The 19,018-nt window shown below is 50.0% G+C and overlaps 1 protein-coding gene across 4 annotated transcripts in view; it reads right to left on the bottom strand.

Moving 5' to 3' along the window:
• Positions 1 to 2,249: 2,249 nt before the first annotated feature.
• The window catches only part of NFYC (nuclear transcription factor Y subunit gamma), a 66,841-nt gene continuing 50,072 nt past the window's right edge, over positions 2,250 to 19,018 (bottom strand). For 3 of the 4 annotated variants that reach the window (XM_086716609.1, XM_086716610.1, XM_086716611.1), the window contains exons 6-10: positions 13,892 to 14,065; positions 10,231 to 10,389; positions 6,978 to 7,085; positions 4,470 to 4,529; positions 2,250 to 3,459 (exon numbers count right to left, since the gene is read on the bottom strand). In XM_086716609.1, coding sequence (XP_086572735.1) covers positions 3,028 to 3,459; positions 4,470 to 4,529; positions 6,978 to 7,085; positions 10,231 to 10,389; positions 13,892 to 14,065 — 933 coding nt within the window. In that variant the 3' untranslated portion in view covers positions 2,250 to 3,027. The remainder of the gene's footprint in view (positions 3,460 to 4,469; positions 4,530 to 6,977; positions 7,086 to 10,230; positions 10,390 to 13,891; positions 14,066 to 19,018) is intronic. The other variant, XM_086716608.1, reaches the window with a different exon arrangement.

Raw genomic sequence — 19,018 nt, 5'->3', positions numbered from 1 at the left:
AGGTGGTCTTCAAAACCCCAGGGGCCTCCAGTCTCCAGCACCAGTCTGAGACAGCCATCCCAACCACCAGCTGTCCACACACCAGATCCGATTGCTTTATTTATTCCGCGTATACCCACGACTGGACCAATGGCTTGGGGAGGCAGAACAAAAGGAGACTGTTCACATTTGGTAAAGTCTTGTTCTTACGTGCACCCCACCACCTTTGGCCGGAAAGCCACTATGCACACACACGGGGTCAGGATACCACCGTTTTGGCTTCAGCTCCACCCCTATTCAAGGAGTGACCTTGGGCAAGTCACTGCACCTTGCTAGGCCTCCCATGTCTCCATCTGTAACACAGGCATCATGATGATCCCTCCTCCTGTCTCCCCTGCAGGGTCACCGTGAAGATCATCGGATGCTGCAAGTGCTAGGAAAAATGTTGAAAGCGTGCTCCGGATGTAAGGGGATCGTGCTGGGGATTAGACAGGGGCTCTCTTGGGCTGCACTAAAGTGTTTGCTTACACCCAGATGGGCCCTGCTGGCGGGGAAATTTAAAGGGAACGTGCTCAGTAAGGAAGCTGCTTGCCAATCACAACTGATCCAAACATCTCCAGAATAAGAATGGAAGTCCATGGGAAACGGGGACCCTCCGGCTGGTGTGAAAATCCAACTACTTGGGTTTTCGAGAATGAGTTGAAGAGCAGCAAGGTGGGGCAGCGCTGTGGCCTCAACATGGGAGGTTGGTGAGGAAACGAAATCGCTGGGCTGCTGCTATTCCTCTGAGGCTGGCGTTCCTTGAGCCTGCATTTCTCCGCGTGGGGCTGGGTGAGACTAGGTACAGGGCAGTGGGAAAAGCCAGATGATCCCCTTCAGAGGAAAGTCCAGAACTAGAACGAAGATAACTGGACACGGGGGGCGGAGGGGGGGCGCTAAACTTGGGAGTCAGGAAGAAGCCTGGGGGGCTGCCCCTGACTCATGGGGGCGGACCTACCGACTTCTTGTGATAGTTATCACCTGCTTCACCTACCAAGAGGTCACCGGAGGGGAACCATGTATCCAAAACCTTACAACTGAGAAAATCTTTGCTTTTGAAAGATGTTACTTTTCTTCCCTTTATAGTATGAATCTGTTACCTGGTCTCATCTTTTTGCCTCGGTGGCCAAGGAGCCCAGGGCCAAATGTGAAATTGAATTCAAACAGCTACGTAGGTCTTTCTGGCCAGAATGTTTGTGTTCACGTTTACAATCTGGATTTCCCACTCAATGATATTCTTCTTAATCCTAATTTGTCATATTTTGTCTGTGTATGTTTTCTACACAAGCCATCTTAATTTTTCTTGTGGAATACCGTAAGGTACACTTAGGTAAATGATCGAAAATGAAATCGATGATAGATGCCCAAGTACTTACCATGGTTAACAGCGAGGGACATTTGGTGTGAGAGCTACCAGGGTATCAGGGTCAGACTTTCATCACCTCATATCAAAGCCCCTTCCCTGTCCCCATTTCACCCCTTAGGACAGTCCAAAGAGAAGGGAGTTGCCCACGGTTTTATGGCATATTACCATCAGAGAAGAAATTAATACCTCCTTCCTCCTCGTACTCCATTCCCTGTTCTCCCCACAACAGCAGGCCTCACTCAGGTTATAAGGATGGTACAGTGAGGGTTAGGAAAAGAGGCTCACCGCTGGCCTCTGTGGCCAACAAAAGCCAGTGAAGAAGTGGAATGCTCTATTCTTCCTGCTTCGACTACCAGGAAGCACACCCTGGCTGTAGAACCCTCTGATCTGCTGGCTAACAAGAGGCTTGGGCTGCCTTCCGTGGCAGATGCCATGCCTCTGGTAATGGGCACGGCTGTAACCGGCAGCTCAGAATGGCAGCCTGTGCCAAGGCAGAAGTGGAGGGACTGATCCGGGTCCTTGTTTGAAGGACAGAGACAGTTTCTTCCGCGAGAGATGCTCTCTTGACGCTCAACCAGCAGGACACCGCTGCATCTGGCCCACATGTGGTAGTCTAGGAGGGAAGGCAGGCGGGCGTCTCCAAGCAGCAAACAGATTCTGATCTAGTTCATTTGCAAAATCAGCGGAAGACCTCCATTTGAATCAGATATGCAGCATTAGCTCCCTTAGCTTTGGACGCCCGCTCTTCACAAGGGTCCCGCTCCTTCACAGACACGCAACCTGAGGGCAAACAAACCTAATTTCCAAGCCTTCCCAAGAAAAGTGGCCCCATGAATGCCCCAGACACAGAAACCCAGACTCTAAATTATCTAAAATGAGATTTATTGCATTTCATGCAGTTTGAAGTCCATGCAGCAAAGGAGACTAGCACAATTTTTAATGCATTTTAAAGATAAAAAATGGGGGGTGGAGGTGGGCAAATGCACAAAGTTCTAGTCTCCTTGGGTCCCTGGGAGAGAAGGGTTTGGAAATGAAACCATCCACTCTCCATGGCAAATGAGTTCACCTCTTAAACGCAAGGAATGTTTCCACGGCCTCTGGGTGCAAACACACAGAGCTCTGGGACGAGCACAGGGTCACGAGGAAGAGGACCACTAGTGAGAAAGAAGCTACGTGGTCACCTAATTCAATCTGCGGGCAGAACAAGGTGGCAAATCCTAGGGCCGCAGCTGCTCTGAGAGTCAGGAGATAACATACCCCCCTGAGGAGATGTGCTCCTGGAAAGAAGTGGCGGTAAGAATCAAAAAAAAAAGGAAAACAAAAGAAATATTTCTTCAACCACACTCTTCAAGAAAATGCCATAAATATGTTATTTAATATTCATTTCATAGCATTGGACACACAGCTCAACATACTGAAATATTGATTCCTCGGAGAAAAAATGGAGAAAAAGGAAATAAAAAATATTGCATCTTTCTGTTGGAGAATCTCGGCCTCCAGCGTGGGGCGCAGTGCACCAGTGTCCTAGCCTGTAGGAGGCGCGGAGGTCGGCCGGGTCCTCTGGGGAGGGAGGCTGTACCCATCGCCCGGAGCTGTATGGCAAAAATTGTGTTGGGCGTCCGTGGCCTTGCCAGCTCAGGCCCTCAGTCGCCGGTCACCTGGGGGGCCTGCCCGTCGGAGGGCTGGTTGGCTGACTGGATGAACATGGGCTGGGCGAGGTCCTGGCCGGCGGGCATGGTGACTTGCTGGATCTGGTAGAGCTGCTGCGAGGGGTGGAGAGGAGAGAGTGAGGTCACCCCCGGGAGAGGGGCATGCAGCTCCCTATGGGCCTCGAGTTGGCTGGGGGCCCCGGACACCTCGACCACCACCCACTGTAAGGCGTCGGAGGGAGGAGGGGGAGTGGGGCTCTGCGGGGGCTGGGCGCAGCAGACACAGGAGGCTCCGGCCCGGTGTGAGGGGGTGTGTGTGGTGGGCGGGGAAGAGGTGCAGGGAGTTGCATTTCCCGTGGCTTTCACTTCTCTGGGCTCTGCCTCTCCCGTTAGCTCAGAGCCTCGGGCTGGCTGCACGCTGTTCCTCTGTGACAAACACAAGCAATTCGATCCACTGTACCAGCAGCTTGGAAGTCAGCATTTCCCCAACTCTTGGTAATCCTCACTAGCAGGGGCAGTAGGATTACCCCCTCTCCTCCTCCTTTCCTCCGAGTACCTGGCTCAGGCCGAGGCTACAGTGAACCTGCGTCTCCTACATGGGCCCTGCTGAGGAGGTGGCCTGGGTTTAAACGCTTACTAAGCCAAGACCCGTGAGGCGTGGAGAAGCAGCTCAGGTAGCCACTGTGGAAAGACACGGCCAACTGGACACTTGACTTCTCAAGCATTCCCCCCTCAAAAAGCCCACGGGCGAAGACCCCCCCGCCCCCCACCCCGTGCCACAAGAGCCCTGGCATGTGAGCCTAGTGTGTGGTGCAGGCAGGGGCCAGACGTGGGTCCTGATGCCGGCTCCTCTCCCTTCTGGGCAGCAGAGAACACAGGCGTGGGGGGGGGGGGGTGGTCATCCTACCATGTATGTACTCGGGGGTCTCTGGAACTGTTAGTGTGAGGGAAAAGACAGAGGGAAAGGGTGACTCTTTCCTCACATGAGTTCAGAATTACTGAATTCCAGGCACCAAGAGAGCTTGAGAAGTCACATGTTCGCTGCATTTCAACTAACCCATGCTATTAAAAAGCGGCATAGCTTAGAAAAAACTAGTCCTAAAGAAGGAAACAGGAGACCCGCATTCTAGTCCTGGTTCTGCAATCAAGAGCTGCGTGAGCACAGACAAGACACTTCTCATCTCTAGGACTCGGTTGACTCATCTGTAAAATGGGGATTGGGACTATATAATGTCTGAGATTATTTTCAGCTCCCACAAATCTAAATTTAAAGGATTTGTACTCCAAATTCAAGACTGAACCCACTTTAACAATTTCTGTCCACTCATTAACGGAAAATAGGACAGCTGCCGTAACCATCCAAACCCACAGATCTCACACCCGCTACCCCCCCACAGCCTCTCCCCCACGGCCCCTGCCCCAGCTGGGTGTCCTACCTGTCCGTCCGTGAACTGGCTGAACTGCTGCTGTCCTTGCTGCACCTCTGTCTGTGTGATCTGCAGGAATCAAGATGGCAGAGGAAGGTCAGCTGCAGGGTCTGGCCCACTCCTCCGGCAGCCCACAACCAGGAGAGGGTTGTGAAGACTGCGTGAGACAATGCACATCAAGTGCCCGGAATGAGGCCTGGCACAGAGCAGGTGCTTAATGAGTAGCAGGAGAGCAAGGGTCCTTCCCCATCCCAACTACTGATGGCTACTCCGAGCCGAGGGCCACAGAGGGGACCACAGAGGACCCCGGAATGTGTAACATACACAACTTCCATAACCCTCTCTCTTAATGTCCACCTGCTTCCCACCTGCTTCTCACTGCAAGCTCCTAGGTGCTAACATGACAAGGCCTAACATTTACGGCTTAGGCAGAAACCCCAGGAGACCTTTAGCCAGTGAATGCAGACTGCAAAACGCGGGGCAAAGGGGTGAGTGGTCTGTTTCATTCTTGGAAGGTGGGCTCCAAACCAAACCCGTATCACCTAGATTATCTGCCTGGAATATGAAACACCCTGGCGGGGAGGTGGCCTTGGCCCTGGAAGCCCTTGTGGCACACCTATGAAGTACTTTTTCCGAGACAGGCCACGTGAAGTCATCTGGGCCAAGCAGGGGGTGGGGGTGGGGGTGGGAGGGTGGAGGCGGGTGGAGCAAGGAAAACATGTATCACGTGTACTTACAATCTTACGTGGGGATTTTGAGTACATTTGAAAAGAAACGTACTGGCTGACGTGCAGAACCGCATCATATAGTGCGAGCTGCGGACGCAGCCTGGTAGACTAGTAAGAAGACGAAAGCAGGCTTATGTGCATATGTGCACCTCTGCAACATCTGACTAGGAACGTCCTCTGTGTACCATCTCCTGGAACCCTCACAGCCAACCTGCAAGGTACAGACTATCCTCTCGAGGGTCCTCACAACAGCCAAAAACACCCTGTCAGGCCTACCCGTAAGGCCGTCAGGAGTAAGGAGGGGACAGGTGTGATAGGGATTCATAACGGTTTCCTACTGTTGTCCCTTACTGGGGGTCCTTCCCCTCCCACCAGTCTACCAGTCTCTAAGTGGCTATCTTTACTGCCTCCAGTGCAAAGTTAAGTATTCAAGAAATGTCTACAGAATAAATGAATGACCCTGAGACAAATGGCAAATATTCTTCATAGATGAGAAGGTCAACTGTGCCCTGTGGCCAGCAGGACTGCTCTTCACACGAGCTGAGAAAATTTCATTTACCTTTAAATGCCATTTACACGTTATTCACTCAGCAGTCATTCAACAAACACGTACTACTACATGCCAGGCCGTCACAGTCACAACCTGTTGTAATGTAGTTGTTGTAATGGTGCCCTCTTCTTGCTTCTTCCCCCTCCTGTCTGACAACCCGACTCTCCCCACTCACTGGCTTTGGTTTCTGGCCCCCAAACTGGCCTCTGAGGAACTAAAACCTCTTCTTTCTCATTTCCTCCCACCCCCTCGCCATGAAAAGTTTTTGGACCCCAGGTTAAAATCTTACAAGACTTTTTGTTTTTTGTGTTTTAAAAAGAGGGGTACCTAAGGGTGTGACCTGACTGGTTTGGAGATGTGACTCCATGCCAGTCAGCCCCAAAGGAATTAGGGAAAAGGCCAAGCCCTTATGTGAGCCAAGACATGGGTTTAGAACAGGCCCTTTAATGATCCCAGAGACTATATGGAACTCAGAAGCCTGGCTTTTGGCTCATTCCTTATATTTTCCCAAATGAGATCTTTGGAGACCTGCTCTACAAACTCAGCTCTGTCACCACTGTCAATAGATACATCACCAGAAATGCAACTGGGCCAGACGGGTCCAGCTCTTAAACGATCGCTGCTTTTTTTGGGTCTGAGGCAAAAGAATCCATTAACAATGCCTCCCCCTGACCAGCATCCCCCATCCAGTGCAAATGATGCCCATACTCCCCAACCCCTAATCCTCAAGCCCAGGGAGGCTGTCCCCTCAGCACCTGTGGCTCACAGTCCTCCGTCTCTTAGGGCACGAGAGGAGACGAAGCGGACAGTCTCTGGCTGGGCGTGCATGGGGAAGTAAAATCCAGGCTAACTTTCCAAAGGGCACAGCGGCTGCCAGAACACAACAGCTATTTAGGTTCAAAGATGGAAACTCAGGCTGACGATGAGGCAGTCTGTCAAAGCGCTTCCTCTGGTCAGACATGTACACACACACATCAGGCTTTCTTCACAAGCGTCCTTGAGATTTCCCCTCCTTTGCATTTCTTTGTCCCTCGAGAACAAGATGGTAAGAGACACGCTTTGAATCCAGTCCTCCATTAAACCCCGTCTGTCCTTTGGGGTGAAGAGATGTGAAGGGTGTGGAGGTGTCTCTTGCTGAAGGGTGAGGTGGCAAGAGAGCGATTGCTGAGCCCTCCTTTCCAGCCAGAAGCCAGCTCGGGCCGGTCCCCTACCCAAGCCCTGCACCTTTGGGGCACATACCTGTGGAGCGCTGGTGGCAAGTGTCTGGATCTGTCCCTGCACGACTTGGGTGCCTGATACAGGCTGGGCTAAGCGAATGTACTGCAGCTGGCCGGCATTCAGCTGCACCTAGGGTGGGGCAGACAGACAGACGCAGGGGACTGAGTGTGGCCTCACCAGGCAAGCTTCCCCTGCGTTGACCGTCCCCTGCCCCCCAAGCTCTCCAAAGAAGCTGACTCTGAAAAGCTCCTCTTCAACAGAGGTCAATACAGGCAAAACCAGAACATCCCCACCCCACAAGTCACAAAACACAACAGAGGATATGTTCCCTGAATGGACCGTGGAGAAAATTCCCAGAGGATCTGGCCACATATGTGACGAACAGCATGGCTGCACCCTCAACATTCACGGACTCTTAACTGTTTGCTTAGTTTATCTTAGGATTTATCCCAAAGACTGTGAGACATGATCGGAATGCTCTGTCCCTAAAGTGTGGGCCTTTCCCCCCTCTACCTCCACACCCCGCCACCCTATTTCCCGGGATGGCTGATCCAATACTCACAAGAGCTCCAGCATCTGCCAGGAGCCCACGGCAGATGGCCGTCACTCCGTGCCCTAGCCCCAGTCCTGCCCAACCCCATGCTGCACATCTCGGAAGAAAAAGCTGGCCTGCTTCACTATCTCTGTCCCCAAGAGCCAGGACCAATGGGGGTCTGTGGGACTTTTAGGATCTTTGGTGTTCAGCACTAGCTTCTAGCCAAACTCCTCCCAAGGGGAAATTGAATCAATAAACCTTTCAGAGAAAACCCCATCACGGGAAACCAAAGCTACAAAAAGGCCTTTAGAGTCCCTCATGCTTAAGATTAAGTCTCAGATAATACAATAATACCACATGCTGCATTTAATTGTGCGCTAAAAGCCTTAACTCAGGCTCTTAACGCTCCAGTGTACCATGGAAGTCTCTGTGCCTCGAGCGGGAACAGAGAGACCAAGGCGGCTGCACTGAGAGGAGCCATGGCTCAGCAGAAGAGAGTCAGCAGAGCACTGCAGACATCCACACTCGGGATCTGGGCGATGAAAGAGGTACCAGGAGGACAGACTGGTCTCTATCTGAGGGCCCAGACACCACCCTCCCTGGCTGCCCAGCCTGCCTTTGTTGCAAGGGTGAACTTCTTGACGTGAACAGGTAAGTCATGCCTCCTTGTCCCGGAGTGAGTTCTCCCCTTGCCTTCAAGAGCCAGCTCCCTGGCAGGGAACTTTACCTCCATGAGGACAGTGCTGGTAAATGCAACTGCCCGTGTGCATGCAGTCACACTGCTTCTCTGCAACTGCGGTCTCAAAGGGGATGTGACCCGCCAAGAAAAGACTAACACTTGGTAGTCAGTGTAGACCTTGGAAGTTCTTGGCAGACCATTCCAGAATTGTCCACTTAGGAAAACGGAGGGATAGAAAATCTAAACCCGTTAAGAACCGGGTTCACAGGAGACAGGGCAAGATATTGCGACCTGCGGTCTTTTCTTTCCAAGAACACGTCAAGAAGAGCTGCTGGGAAGTTGTGATGCCAGGCCCAGACCGCCCCCCTTAAATCCTGTAATGTGGCTTCCAGGCAACAACACTAAGTTGCTTGCGGGACTAAAGGCAGCTGTGTGGAGGCTCGGGAAGCCTCACCTGCCGACACTGATGGTGACTGGTCCCAGGAGTCCCCGAACTCCAGACCAGGAACCAGGATGAAAGACTAAAGCCTTGTCTCAAGAACAGGGAAAGTATACTGACAGCCACAGAGATTTTACACCTCTCAGCTGGGAAGAGCTCTTTGCAGAAACAGATGTGACTGAAAAATTGTGAGCCAGAGAGTTTCCAAGCAGTTCTTAGAAGCAAGAAGCTCCTCTTTTAGGCTTAGGTTTAGACGTCTAATGATGCTCTGCCCTCAGTGCTCTACCACAAGGACAGGTCTGGGGCGCCTGGCAGCTTTTTGACGTTAACTACAGGATAAATAAGCCAGCTCCTTAGGCTTTCAAAAGAGAAGCAAAGTTTCCTTCCTGAAGGTCCCCTCTATTGGGGCGAGCACTCTTGTGTTCAGAAATGCAGACTCCTACAGAAGGTATCTGAAAATAATGAATTTGCAACAAATATGTGCTAAAGCTCTGTACCCCAGAGGGTTAAAAAGACTTGAGTTAAAGTTACTGTAAAGTGGGAACTCTTCTCTGCTTAAGTAAATTTGTTCTGGTGCCTTCACGTGTAAAACAGAGGACCATTCAAGAGAGAGGTCTTGGTTAGTGCCTGACACAATGAGGCAAGGCACCTGAAACTGATGGGTCTGTATGTGGGGGGGTGGGGGGGTGGGGGGGTGGTGGAGGGGGAGGGAGAGAGGGAGGGGGGGAGGGAGGGAGGGAGGGAGAAGGAGCAAGCTCTAGCAGAGGGAGAGTGCGCCAAAAGCGCAAGAAAGGGAGGGAGGGAGAGGAGACAGAAAGACAGGCACAGAGACTCACACACTCCACTTTCCTAAGCTTTCTCTTGGTCTATCTGCTAACTTAGTAAGAACAGTTACAAAAACAGAGCTTTCTGCAAAGAGGAAGTGATTAGCCAAGTCCAAATGACTTTCTATATCTGCCTCCGTGTCATTTACAACAGGCAGACCAAGGGGCAGAAACAGAAGGACTGCTCCGTGTCACTCACTTTCCACGTTTTCGGGTGGCAAAATGACCAGTGTATAGGTGGCAAGTGTTAAGATAGGACATTTCTTACAAAAGAGCAAATACAAGTAAAAAAGCCAACAAATCTAAGAAATGAAATCCCTCAAGGCACACAGGAAGCAGCAGTCCACAGTGAAGGAATGGGTAAGTTAAATGAAAGCCAAAAATACACTTTGCTGCAGGCTCCACTGGGAACTGACTCATGAATATGCAACAAGTGTTATTTATGGCCTTCCCCGTACACCTCCCTCTTATTCTCTGCTAATCAAAAGACAGGACTGCCTCCCAGGGCCGTCAGGTCCTGGCATGGAACAGTGGTTACCAGCATCCTCTGCGTAGGTGGAGTGCGGGGACGTGGAGAGGCGCTGCCCCACGGTGGCAAACCTGAAGTGGATTAGAGGAAAGCAGGCAGTACACAGGGAAGCAAGTTGCGGTCTGGGTGAACAGGGACATAGGTTTAAAAAAACACGTGGACATCTACACACATGGGTATACGAGATCCTCTGTGTGTAAGATCTGGAAGCACTCCCGCCCCCACACGAGCACAGCGCCTTGCGGCTGCAAGGCAGAACGGGCCTTACCGGGATCTGCTGGATCTCTCCTGTGTTTGTGATGATCTGCTGCATCACCTGCATGGTCTGTCCGGTGCTGCTCTGGGCCTGCTGGGCTTGACCCTGCGGCTGGGCCTGGACAATCTGCACCTGCTGACCTTCTCCAACCTGCATGGTCACAGGTGTGGTCTAGAGAGGAGTTATGAGAAAAGAGGATTCAGCTCGAGATTAGAGCCACTGCGCTTACCAAGGGGTTAATAACGACCAATTAACTGGGAGCAAACCCCCTCCATGGACACCCAAACTCACCTTAACACTATTTAGCAATACTCAGCGTACAGGGCACTGCTAAAGTTACTCTCCAAGACAAAAGATGGGAGAAAGCCACGTAGATGTTTAGGCTCATGGTACAGAATATTTGCCCAAGCCCCAAACACCTCTATGCTTCAAATACTGCAATCTTTCAGAGCTCTTGCAACGAAAGAAAGGCACATCCAATACAAAAGAATCAAAAGCAACCGTGACAGTTCATTTGAGAAATGGCCAAAGTCAGGTCTGGAGCAGGTGAATTTGGAGAGCAAACTGAATGGAAAGCGGGGTCAGTACGAATTTACTAGGTTCAGGATCCTGGACTCCATTCCAGGCATGCAAGACACTGGGAGGAAACTAAGGCGCACGCTGGCTGCACTCAAGCAGCAGAGCAGCGCCAGCCCACACCGGCCAGCTGGCTGCTCTGGATCCAGCACGGCTTCCCACGGGAGAGGCAAACGCCACTAAGATGTGGATGTTAACTGAGGCCACCCCTAAGTAACAGAATTTAATAAAGCGAGGATTTTATCTTTCCAGAAACAAGAATCTCAGATGTAAGAAAATTCTGTCTACCACACACGACCTGGCAGGTTCCGTGTCTCTCACACAAACTTAGTGGGTTGTAGTCCTATGAAACTTACTCCTTTGAGAGACGGTAGACGTGAACTGCCAAAAGGGTTGGTCGGTCACTTGTTCAAAATTTTAAAACTTTAGCCCCAGATGTGACCTTGGCAGATTACCTAGAGCAGTGGGCCCAGCACACGGTTCATGTGGTGGGGGTGGGTGGTAGTGGCACATGGCAATGGAGGGGTCGGGGGGGGGGGGTGGTCATGGGAGTGGCAGGAGGGTGGAATCTTTTAAACTACTCTCAAACCCCCAATGCCCCAATTTGGGTATGGTCCCGTCCCACTCTGAATTAAGAATTACCTCAGTAAGACGACTCTGGGAATCTCAGTGAATCTGGGCTTCTACTGATGTTGTTATTCTGATGCTCTCAGACTTTGCCTGCATACGTGTACTATGCATCTAGTTACAGGAGAAGGGGATGTGTCCCAGGAACTACAGAGGAGATGCAGGGGATCACTAAGGAAGGAGAAATTACTATGAACTGGACACAGCGGGTAAAGAGGACAGAGGGATCTCTGTAAAAATACATGCGGTAGGCCAGGACAACAGGAAACACCTCCTGTTCTCTCACACCACGATTTTCAACTCAGCCTATTCTATTCCAACCTCCAGGAATAGAAGTTTCCAATTTTATGACAGAACGCACAGGATTCACTTTACCAAAAGATGCTTTCCTTCCAACTTTAATATGTGTTCTGTCCCGCAAAGGTTATCTGAACTCAACGTGAAATAATCATTACTACAGGCCTAAGCAGGGGTGATACAGCACAAGGCCACCCTGAACCAGCAGGACAGAGAACCACAGCTAGAAGACACAGAGAGAGGCCAACTTCCCCATCCCCACAAGCCTCACCAGCTCCAAGCTGAGAAGTCTGGGGTGGCAAAGAGAATAGATGAAATTCTTGCTGACTAAAAAAAATGTATACTGCCAACTCATCACTGTACTTTACCAACTCAATTTCCCCAAGAGGATTTCCATGGTATTTCTGAGTCATTTCAGGAAAATGAAGGCTTGTGCTAGTTGGCAGCTGTCAAATCACGTATGGCGTGTGCCCTGCTGTCAGGACACAACAACCACGAGCTTCTTAGATGTTGAGTCGATGAGAGCCAGCGCTTCGTAGACTCCCTCAAAGTTTGCTCTGTGGAGGGATAAAGCTCTCACCACTGCAGAGGCACAAGCCTTGGCCAAAGAAGATCCCTTAGGCATCATGGTACAGTGAACGCCTTGAAGCAGGGACTAGGCTGTGATCATCTTTGAACCCCTCCTGCCCGGCACAGTGTCTGGCAAAGAGCGAGCACCCTAAAACTTGTTATACGGATAAAAAAGGGAGCAGGATAAATCCTAAAATCATAATTAATAGTTAAATCTACCTCCGTCATCGTTTTTTCCTTCTAGGCAAACCCAGATCCTTACCGGCATACACAAGACTATCTAGCATGTGTCCTCTGCCTCTATTTTCAGACTTGCCTAGATGTCCCCATGCTGACTGCACCCTCCCGCCACTCCCGGTGCGGTTCCCACCTCCAAGCCTTTGCTTGTGCTGTGCTACTGGGAAAGCCCTCCTTGTCCTCTTTATCTGATTCATTGCCACTGTTCTCCCTCTAAAAGTTGGATTATTCCCTTTCAGGAACCTTCTCTGGCATCCACTTCTACCACCTCTCTCACATTTTTGTTAGGTATCCCTTTTGATGTGATCCCTTAACACCCTTTACACAGCCCTAAGAATATTTCTACACTTCTCAGGTGGTGGTGGTATAACCTTTATGTAATTGTACCCTACTAGTTTGTGGAAATTTTTTTTTTTAATGTTTATTTGTTTATTTACTTATTTATTTATTGAGAGAGAGACAGACAGACAGACAGACAGACAGCACCAGCGGGAGTGAGTGCATGAGCAGGGGAGGGGCAGAGAAAGAGAAGGAGAGAGAGAATTCCAAGCAGGCTCCACACTGTCAGCAAGAGGCCGGTGTGGGGTTCGATCCCACTAACTGTAAGAGATCATGACCTGAGTGAAATCAACAGTCATGACGCTTAACCAACTGAGCCACCCAGGCACTCCGATTGTGAAAATTCTTAAAAATAGGGACTGTTTTATTCATGCTTATATTCCAGGCACATAGGATAGGACTCAATCTTTGGTGAATAAATTAATGCTTGTCGGGGAATCTGGAGTCAGAGCTCAGAGAACAGAGTTCTTCACAGCCTCCCGCGATCCCCAACAAGCATGGATGTTACTGCTTTCACAACAATCCACTGGGGGGAGGGAATATTCTGGTTGCTACTGTAAAAAGATCACTTGACACAACTATGGTGTGACAGAAAAATGACAGGGAGAAGAGGTGGGGAAGTACGCAAACTGGAAATGATGCCTGATCTCTTCCTTAGAGGTACAACAAATCCTAGTTCCGGTGTAGACACAGGCATGGGGTCCACTTGTAATACCTCCCATGGGGATGTTACTACTCTTTCATGGGGGCATGATATAGACTTTTTTCCTTCCAAAGTGTTTTAGCTCATAGGGATCCTGGAGAGCATCTTCTCACTGCATCTCCTCATGTGACCCGTGAGGAAACCAGGACCCAGAGAGGTCAGGGTGACATGTCACTATGGTGGCTGAATCTGGGGAGAAGCCCAAGTTTCTAGACTTCAAACTTGGTGTCGTAAAACGACCGGCCTGCTCCTCTGGCCCGGCCGTGCTCTCCCCAACCTAAGTGGTGCCGTGTCGCCGGTGGGCACCCTCTGCAGCTCACAGACCTGGCCCTGCTGAGGCTGCGCGATGATGATCTGCCCAGGCTGGATGGTGGTCGTGGAGCTGGTGGTCTGCTGGCCCTGCTGCTGCCCCTGGACTTGCACGGCAGCGGGCTGCTGAGCCAGTGTGAAGTAGTACTGGACGGGCTCGGCGGGAGTCACGGACTGGCGCACCTCCTCCTGTGGGGTAGAAGGAGCAGCAGGTAAGAGGAAAAGAACTGACTCAGCAGCCGCCACAGTGAATTTCCATTCTTCCCCCAAACGGACTCTGTGCAGTTGCCTGCTGAATGCTGAGCTCTCCACATTTGAAGCCAAGGGAAAGTGGAATTCGAAGAGACCAGTTGTGCTAAATCAAACTAAAAATAACAGATTCCATAGGCTTCACAAAACATACAGCCAATTTTCTGAAGTACAGAGTAATCACCCATTGCGTGATGAGTTGCAAATGGGCAAATAATTACCGTAACTAAAAACCACGCACCAGCAGTGCCTGTCAGTAAACGCCGTCAAGGCCTGTGATCTGCAAACGGTGCTAATTGCGAGCACTGGGAAGATGCTACCCAAACATCAGGCTCTCATCTCAGGCCAGCCCCCAATCTCCCCAGTAGGCAGCACTCTCCTTATTTGGTTCCTGCCAGCTCTGGAGGGACAGAGCAGGGAAAAGGGAAACAGGGCTTTCCCTGGGCTGGAACTTCAGAATTGAGTGTCAGGATTGAGAGCACTGGTAGGTAAGCGCCTAGCTTTTCACAGCACATCAAGAGCTCCGTGGTCACTGAAGGCACATCTGTCCAGCGTCAGGTCTGGTTCTGGTTGTACTTAGCCACGGAAGCGCAACCCAGGGGGCCTGAGGGACAGCTCTCCGCTGGGGGGCAGCCTTGGCTGACTAGGGAGGTCGCATTCTGTCCAATCTGCGGGATGAAGAGACTGTTCCTTCTTCAGCTGACGTTTTCCATGGCAGAAGGAGTAAACAACCCTCTCCCAGCCACCTTGAGCTCACAGCTGAGAGTGTAGGATGTTTACACACACTACGACATGGTTAGAGCCTGAGGGTCCGGGGTTGACCGGTCCCTGACCACTGACACAGAGATCGGCGTCTGCTCCGGAGGGCCCTGCGACACACGGTGCCCCTGCCTGGGACAACAAAAACAACAGAAACATACAACCACTTGGGTTGACTGAGCAGAAAATTTGCTTCATTTACCCAATTCCTTGTTCTGGGCTAAGTATGCCAGGCTCAAGAAGAGAGGAAAAGGCACTTCTTCAAGGTATAGAGGCACTGTGGGCTGCCTCAAAGTTCCCCAAAATGACAATGACACAGCCGGTATTGACCCCATACCCTCACTATGTTAGGTGCCCCAATCTATGTTGTGCAGTCCTTTCCTCACTACACTTTGTTTTGCTTGCTTGTCAAGTGCCCTCCCTGCTTGAGTGGAAGCCCTATGAGGGCTTAACTCTTGCTCTCCACTGTTCCAGCCATTCATTCCCTTGTAGGTACTTAGTAAGAGGTTACTGAATGATGGATTTATAGAGCCAGGCAGACAGCTGCAGGTAGGAAAGTGTTTTTTTTTTTTTTTTTTTTTTAAGCTCTATACCCAGAATGGGGCTTAAACTCACGACCCCAATATCAAGAGTCACATGCTTTATTGACTGAGCCAGCCAGGCACCCGGGAAAGTGCTTTTTCGCTTAAGTTGGTGTATGACAGTCTCTTGAACCCAACAGCTATTACCAACAGAAAAGAGGAGCTACACTCTCTTTTGTTACCTCTAGGATTTTGTGGTCATGGTGTGGGGAGCTCATGTCCCCTACAGAACAGGGCTGGCCTGGTGACTGGGGGCCCAGGATACTAGTACTGTTGACATCCAGGCTTTGAGAAACTGGGGTCTTGGCATGACAAGATTCCCTAACGGCCACCCACCCAGCCTCAGCAGACACTTTTAACATTCTGGATTTCTAAGCTAGTTCTCAAACAAGAATGAATTTTCTAGGTTAATGCAGTCTGTGCTTTAGACCCAAACAATCTGAACCCTGACCATAACCATGCTGAGGCAGAAGAAAAAGGAGGTCCCCTTTATTTTCATTGAGGTCTCAGTTTCCAGAACAATGTAACTGTGACATCATCATCATCTCCATTTCAACTCAACTTTTCACCATTATAAATAAAGGCCAGCCTGTCAATTAGCTCTTGGCTGTGGCAGGGATAAATACAGATACCCTCCCTTAACCAAGAAACAAAGGCCAACAGCTCTTTTCAAAGCTCTTGAAATAGGTTGAACGTATTTATTTTCCACTGAGAATGCCCTTCTCATTTTATAAAAAAAACATCCATCACTGTAGTCTAGACCTAACTTACAAAAGCTCTTGGGTAATGAGAGGGTGTAGAGAACCAAGAACCCCCCACCCCCCACCGCCACAACCAACCTGAAGGAAGTCAGGGAGGAGGGAGAAACTGGTGCCTCCCAGCCCTGACCTGTGATTGTTCTGTCTCCAGTTATCTCTGACTGCAACTGGTCTACAAGTGAATATAGTCTTTTTGCCAGACAAAAAGCAAACCCTTTAAGCCTTTAACCCTTTCGAAAGCCAAAATACTCCTTGCCAAAAACTGTGACAGCAGGTAAAAAGCTTCTCCTAAACTGCCCATCACTCCCCCCTTAAGTTGTTTATGAACTAGGCAGTGTCTAGGTCACTCTGAGAGTACCAAGTAGAGGCGCCTAGGTTTGTGTTGTGAGGACCAGGCGAGATTGTTCTCGAATCACTGGAATGGAAGGAGGCACATCTAAGGTTCTTCTGCATTATGAAGACTCATCCGGCCAATGGAGGGCAAGCTAGCAAGGGAATGATTATGCTTGGTTTAAAGAAATGGGTGAAGAGAAAATGACATTTCAATGGGCAGGAACTTTCAACTCATAGCTTTAGTGGAGTAGAAGTCAGCCTCAACTCTTCTCTGCTTCTAAATAGCCTTTACTGGCTTCCCCAAAGAACAAGAGAAATTTCCAAGCATTTCTTGAGACGTCAAGGACCTTAGATCTACAATTCAGTATTTCTGGCTAGTTTCTCTCCCCAGCAGTGGGAAATCACCCCCTGCGCTAGGACAATCTCTGAATGACTGGATCAATCCAGAATGGGGCACTTGCCCAGCTTTCGCAGTGGCCTCCCTGACCAGAGGGCTTACGCTTGGGATCTTTTCAGAAGTGGTGACTGACAAATGTCAGAGAATGAGCAGCATCCCAGGGCCATCACTACAGAGCTGTGCAGCCAGCCCCAAACTGAAAAAAGTACATTTGCTTCAGTAGCCAGAAATGAACTGCTGCCTCCTTCAGAAAGGGTGAGTTTTGGAGAGTAGGCGCTTTTAAAGGACTTAAGGAGGTGCCAGCCAATTTGGAGCTTGGGAAAACTTTGAGTCTACAGAGGATTAAAAGTGCTATCTTAGAATTTCAGGCCAGCTTTCAGCAATCTCAACCTTTCAAAGGCCAGGCAGCAGCTGTCCCCAACAGGACGCCAATCAATGGCTTGAACACCTACAAAGACCTGAATCCAGGCAGCAAGGAGCTGTTTCAGCTAGACATACTTTAAAAGGAGATGGATCACAGCATTGTGAGCCGGGCTAGGATGGAACAAGGAACTGTCTGACACCCTGAGTCAGTCAGGCACTGAGGGCTTGAGGAAGGGACAGGACACGACCCTTCCCTGCAGCCAGCTGGTTCAGCAGACGGCCCATAGAGAACAAGCAGGAGTTAGCACAAGGCCTGACTTTGTCACAGAGCTCAACACCTTGTTTTTAAAGGGGGCTTCTGGAACAAATTCCAACAAGGAGAGCAGGGGTATGGTAGCATTTGTTTTGGGGGAAGAGAAGTAGTCGGAGTTCTTGTTGTAGTGACTTCTCAGAGAGGAGGGAAACACCCCAAGAGGAGGAACTGAGCCTGTGGGCACAAACCTGCAATTATCTCAAAGGCGACGCGCAGCGGGGGGACGACCGTGGCAGCCTGCCGCTGTAAACATCCGACTGAAAGCTCCTCTGAACACCTTACAGCTTCCAGTCAAGGATGTTTACAGTAGCAAAGACTGCCCAGAAAGAACGGAGCCGCAGTGAGGCACCTGCTCTAGTAAGGAGGGGATAGAGGATTTGCTGATCCAAAGGCCTCCAGGCAGGGTCAGGATTACAGGTGTCCTTTAAGATGCCCACTTCTATACTTCCTGACTGATTATTAGTATGAGACAGTATAGGACAATGGTTGTCACTGAATGACTCTGTTCTAAGGATAATATATTATGAAATAATTCATTCAAAACACTTAAAATTTTATTAACAAAATAAAGCGAGGAGAACAAGGCACGGCTTTATTCCTGTTAGACCCTGCCACTATTCCCCAAGTGTCTCTACCACACCGACTGAGTCATGCAATCCGTGTGCCTCAAACAATGAGCTCTACAGGAAAGGGGTCTATTACAACTGCAGTTAAGAGCTTTATGCACCCAAGGTGCTGAAAAGACAATCAGTGTGGCCTTTGGAGAGGGGCAGGCAGAAGAGAGGGAAAGACAGATATTCACATTCTTTCTCATGACTGCTCAGAAAACGGTTTAAGTGGTGGTTCTCAAACTTGGGTGCACATTAGGCACATCTGAAAAGCTCGACAAAGCACTGATGCCTGGGCCTCCCCGTCAGATTCTGACTCAGCTGGTGTGGGGTGGGGCCCGGACACTAGTATTTTTTTAAACCCTAACAGGTGATCTAATGGATAGCCAGAGCACTATATAGAGAAACGCAAACCAGAGTAAGAGAAAACCAAAGTCCATTCAAATACCACTGGGCACACAGAGAAGCTGTTTCTTTGTATCTGGAAAATCTAAAATCTGTGCCTTGCTGGGCATGTTCTCCCATCCCAGATTAAGAATTCTGAGAAATTCCCTAGGGTACCTTGAAATGAGCTTCACTTTCCTGTTTGTAATTTGTCTTTAACTTTCATTTTGTCTACTCTCACTGAAAGACCACCTCAGAGGCACTGAGTTAAAAGTATCCATAAATGAGTAACAGAGGGAGATGTTAAGGATGGATCTGGTCTAGAGAAAGAAAAGCAAAAGGAACAGCAAATGACTTGAGAGAGGAAAAGGAGCATATCTGACACCAGCACGCAAGG

The sequence above is a fragment of the Puma concolor genome, chromosome C1 (assembly GCF_028749965.1).
Source record: "Puma concolor isolate L17-30 chromosome C1, mPumCon1.1.hap2, whole genome shotgun sequence".
Taxonomy (NCBI): Eukaryota; Metazoa; Chordata; class Mammalia; order Carnivora; family Felidae; genus Puma; species Puma concolor.
The sequence above is the reverse complement of the archived record's forward strand: the minus strand, read 5'-3'. Positions and strand labels throughout refer to the sequence as shown.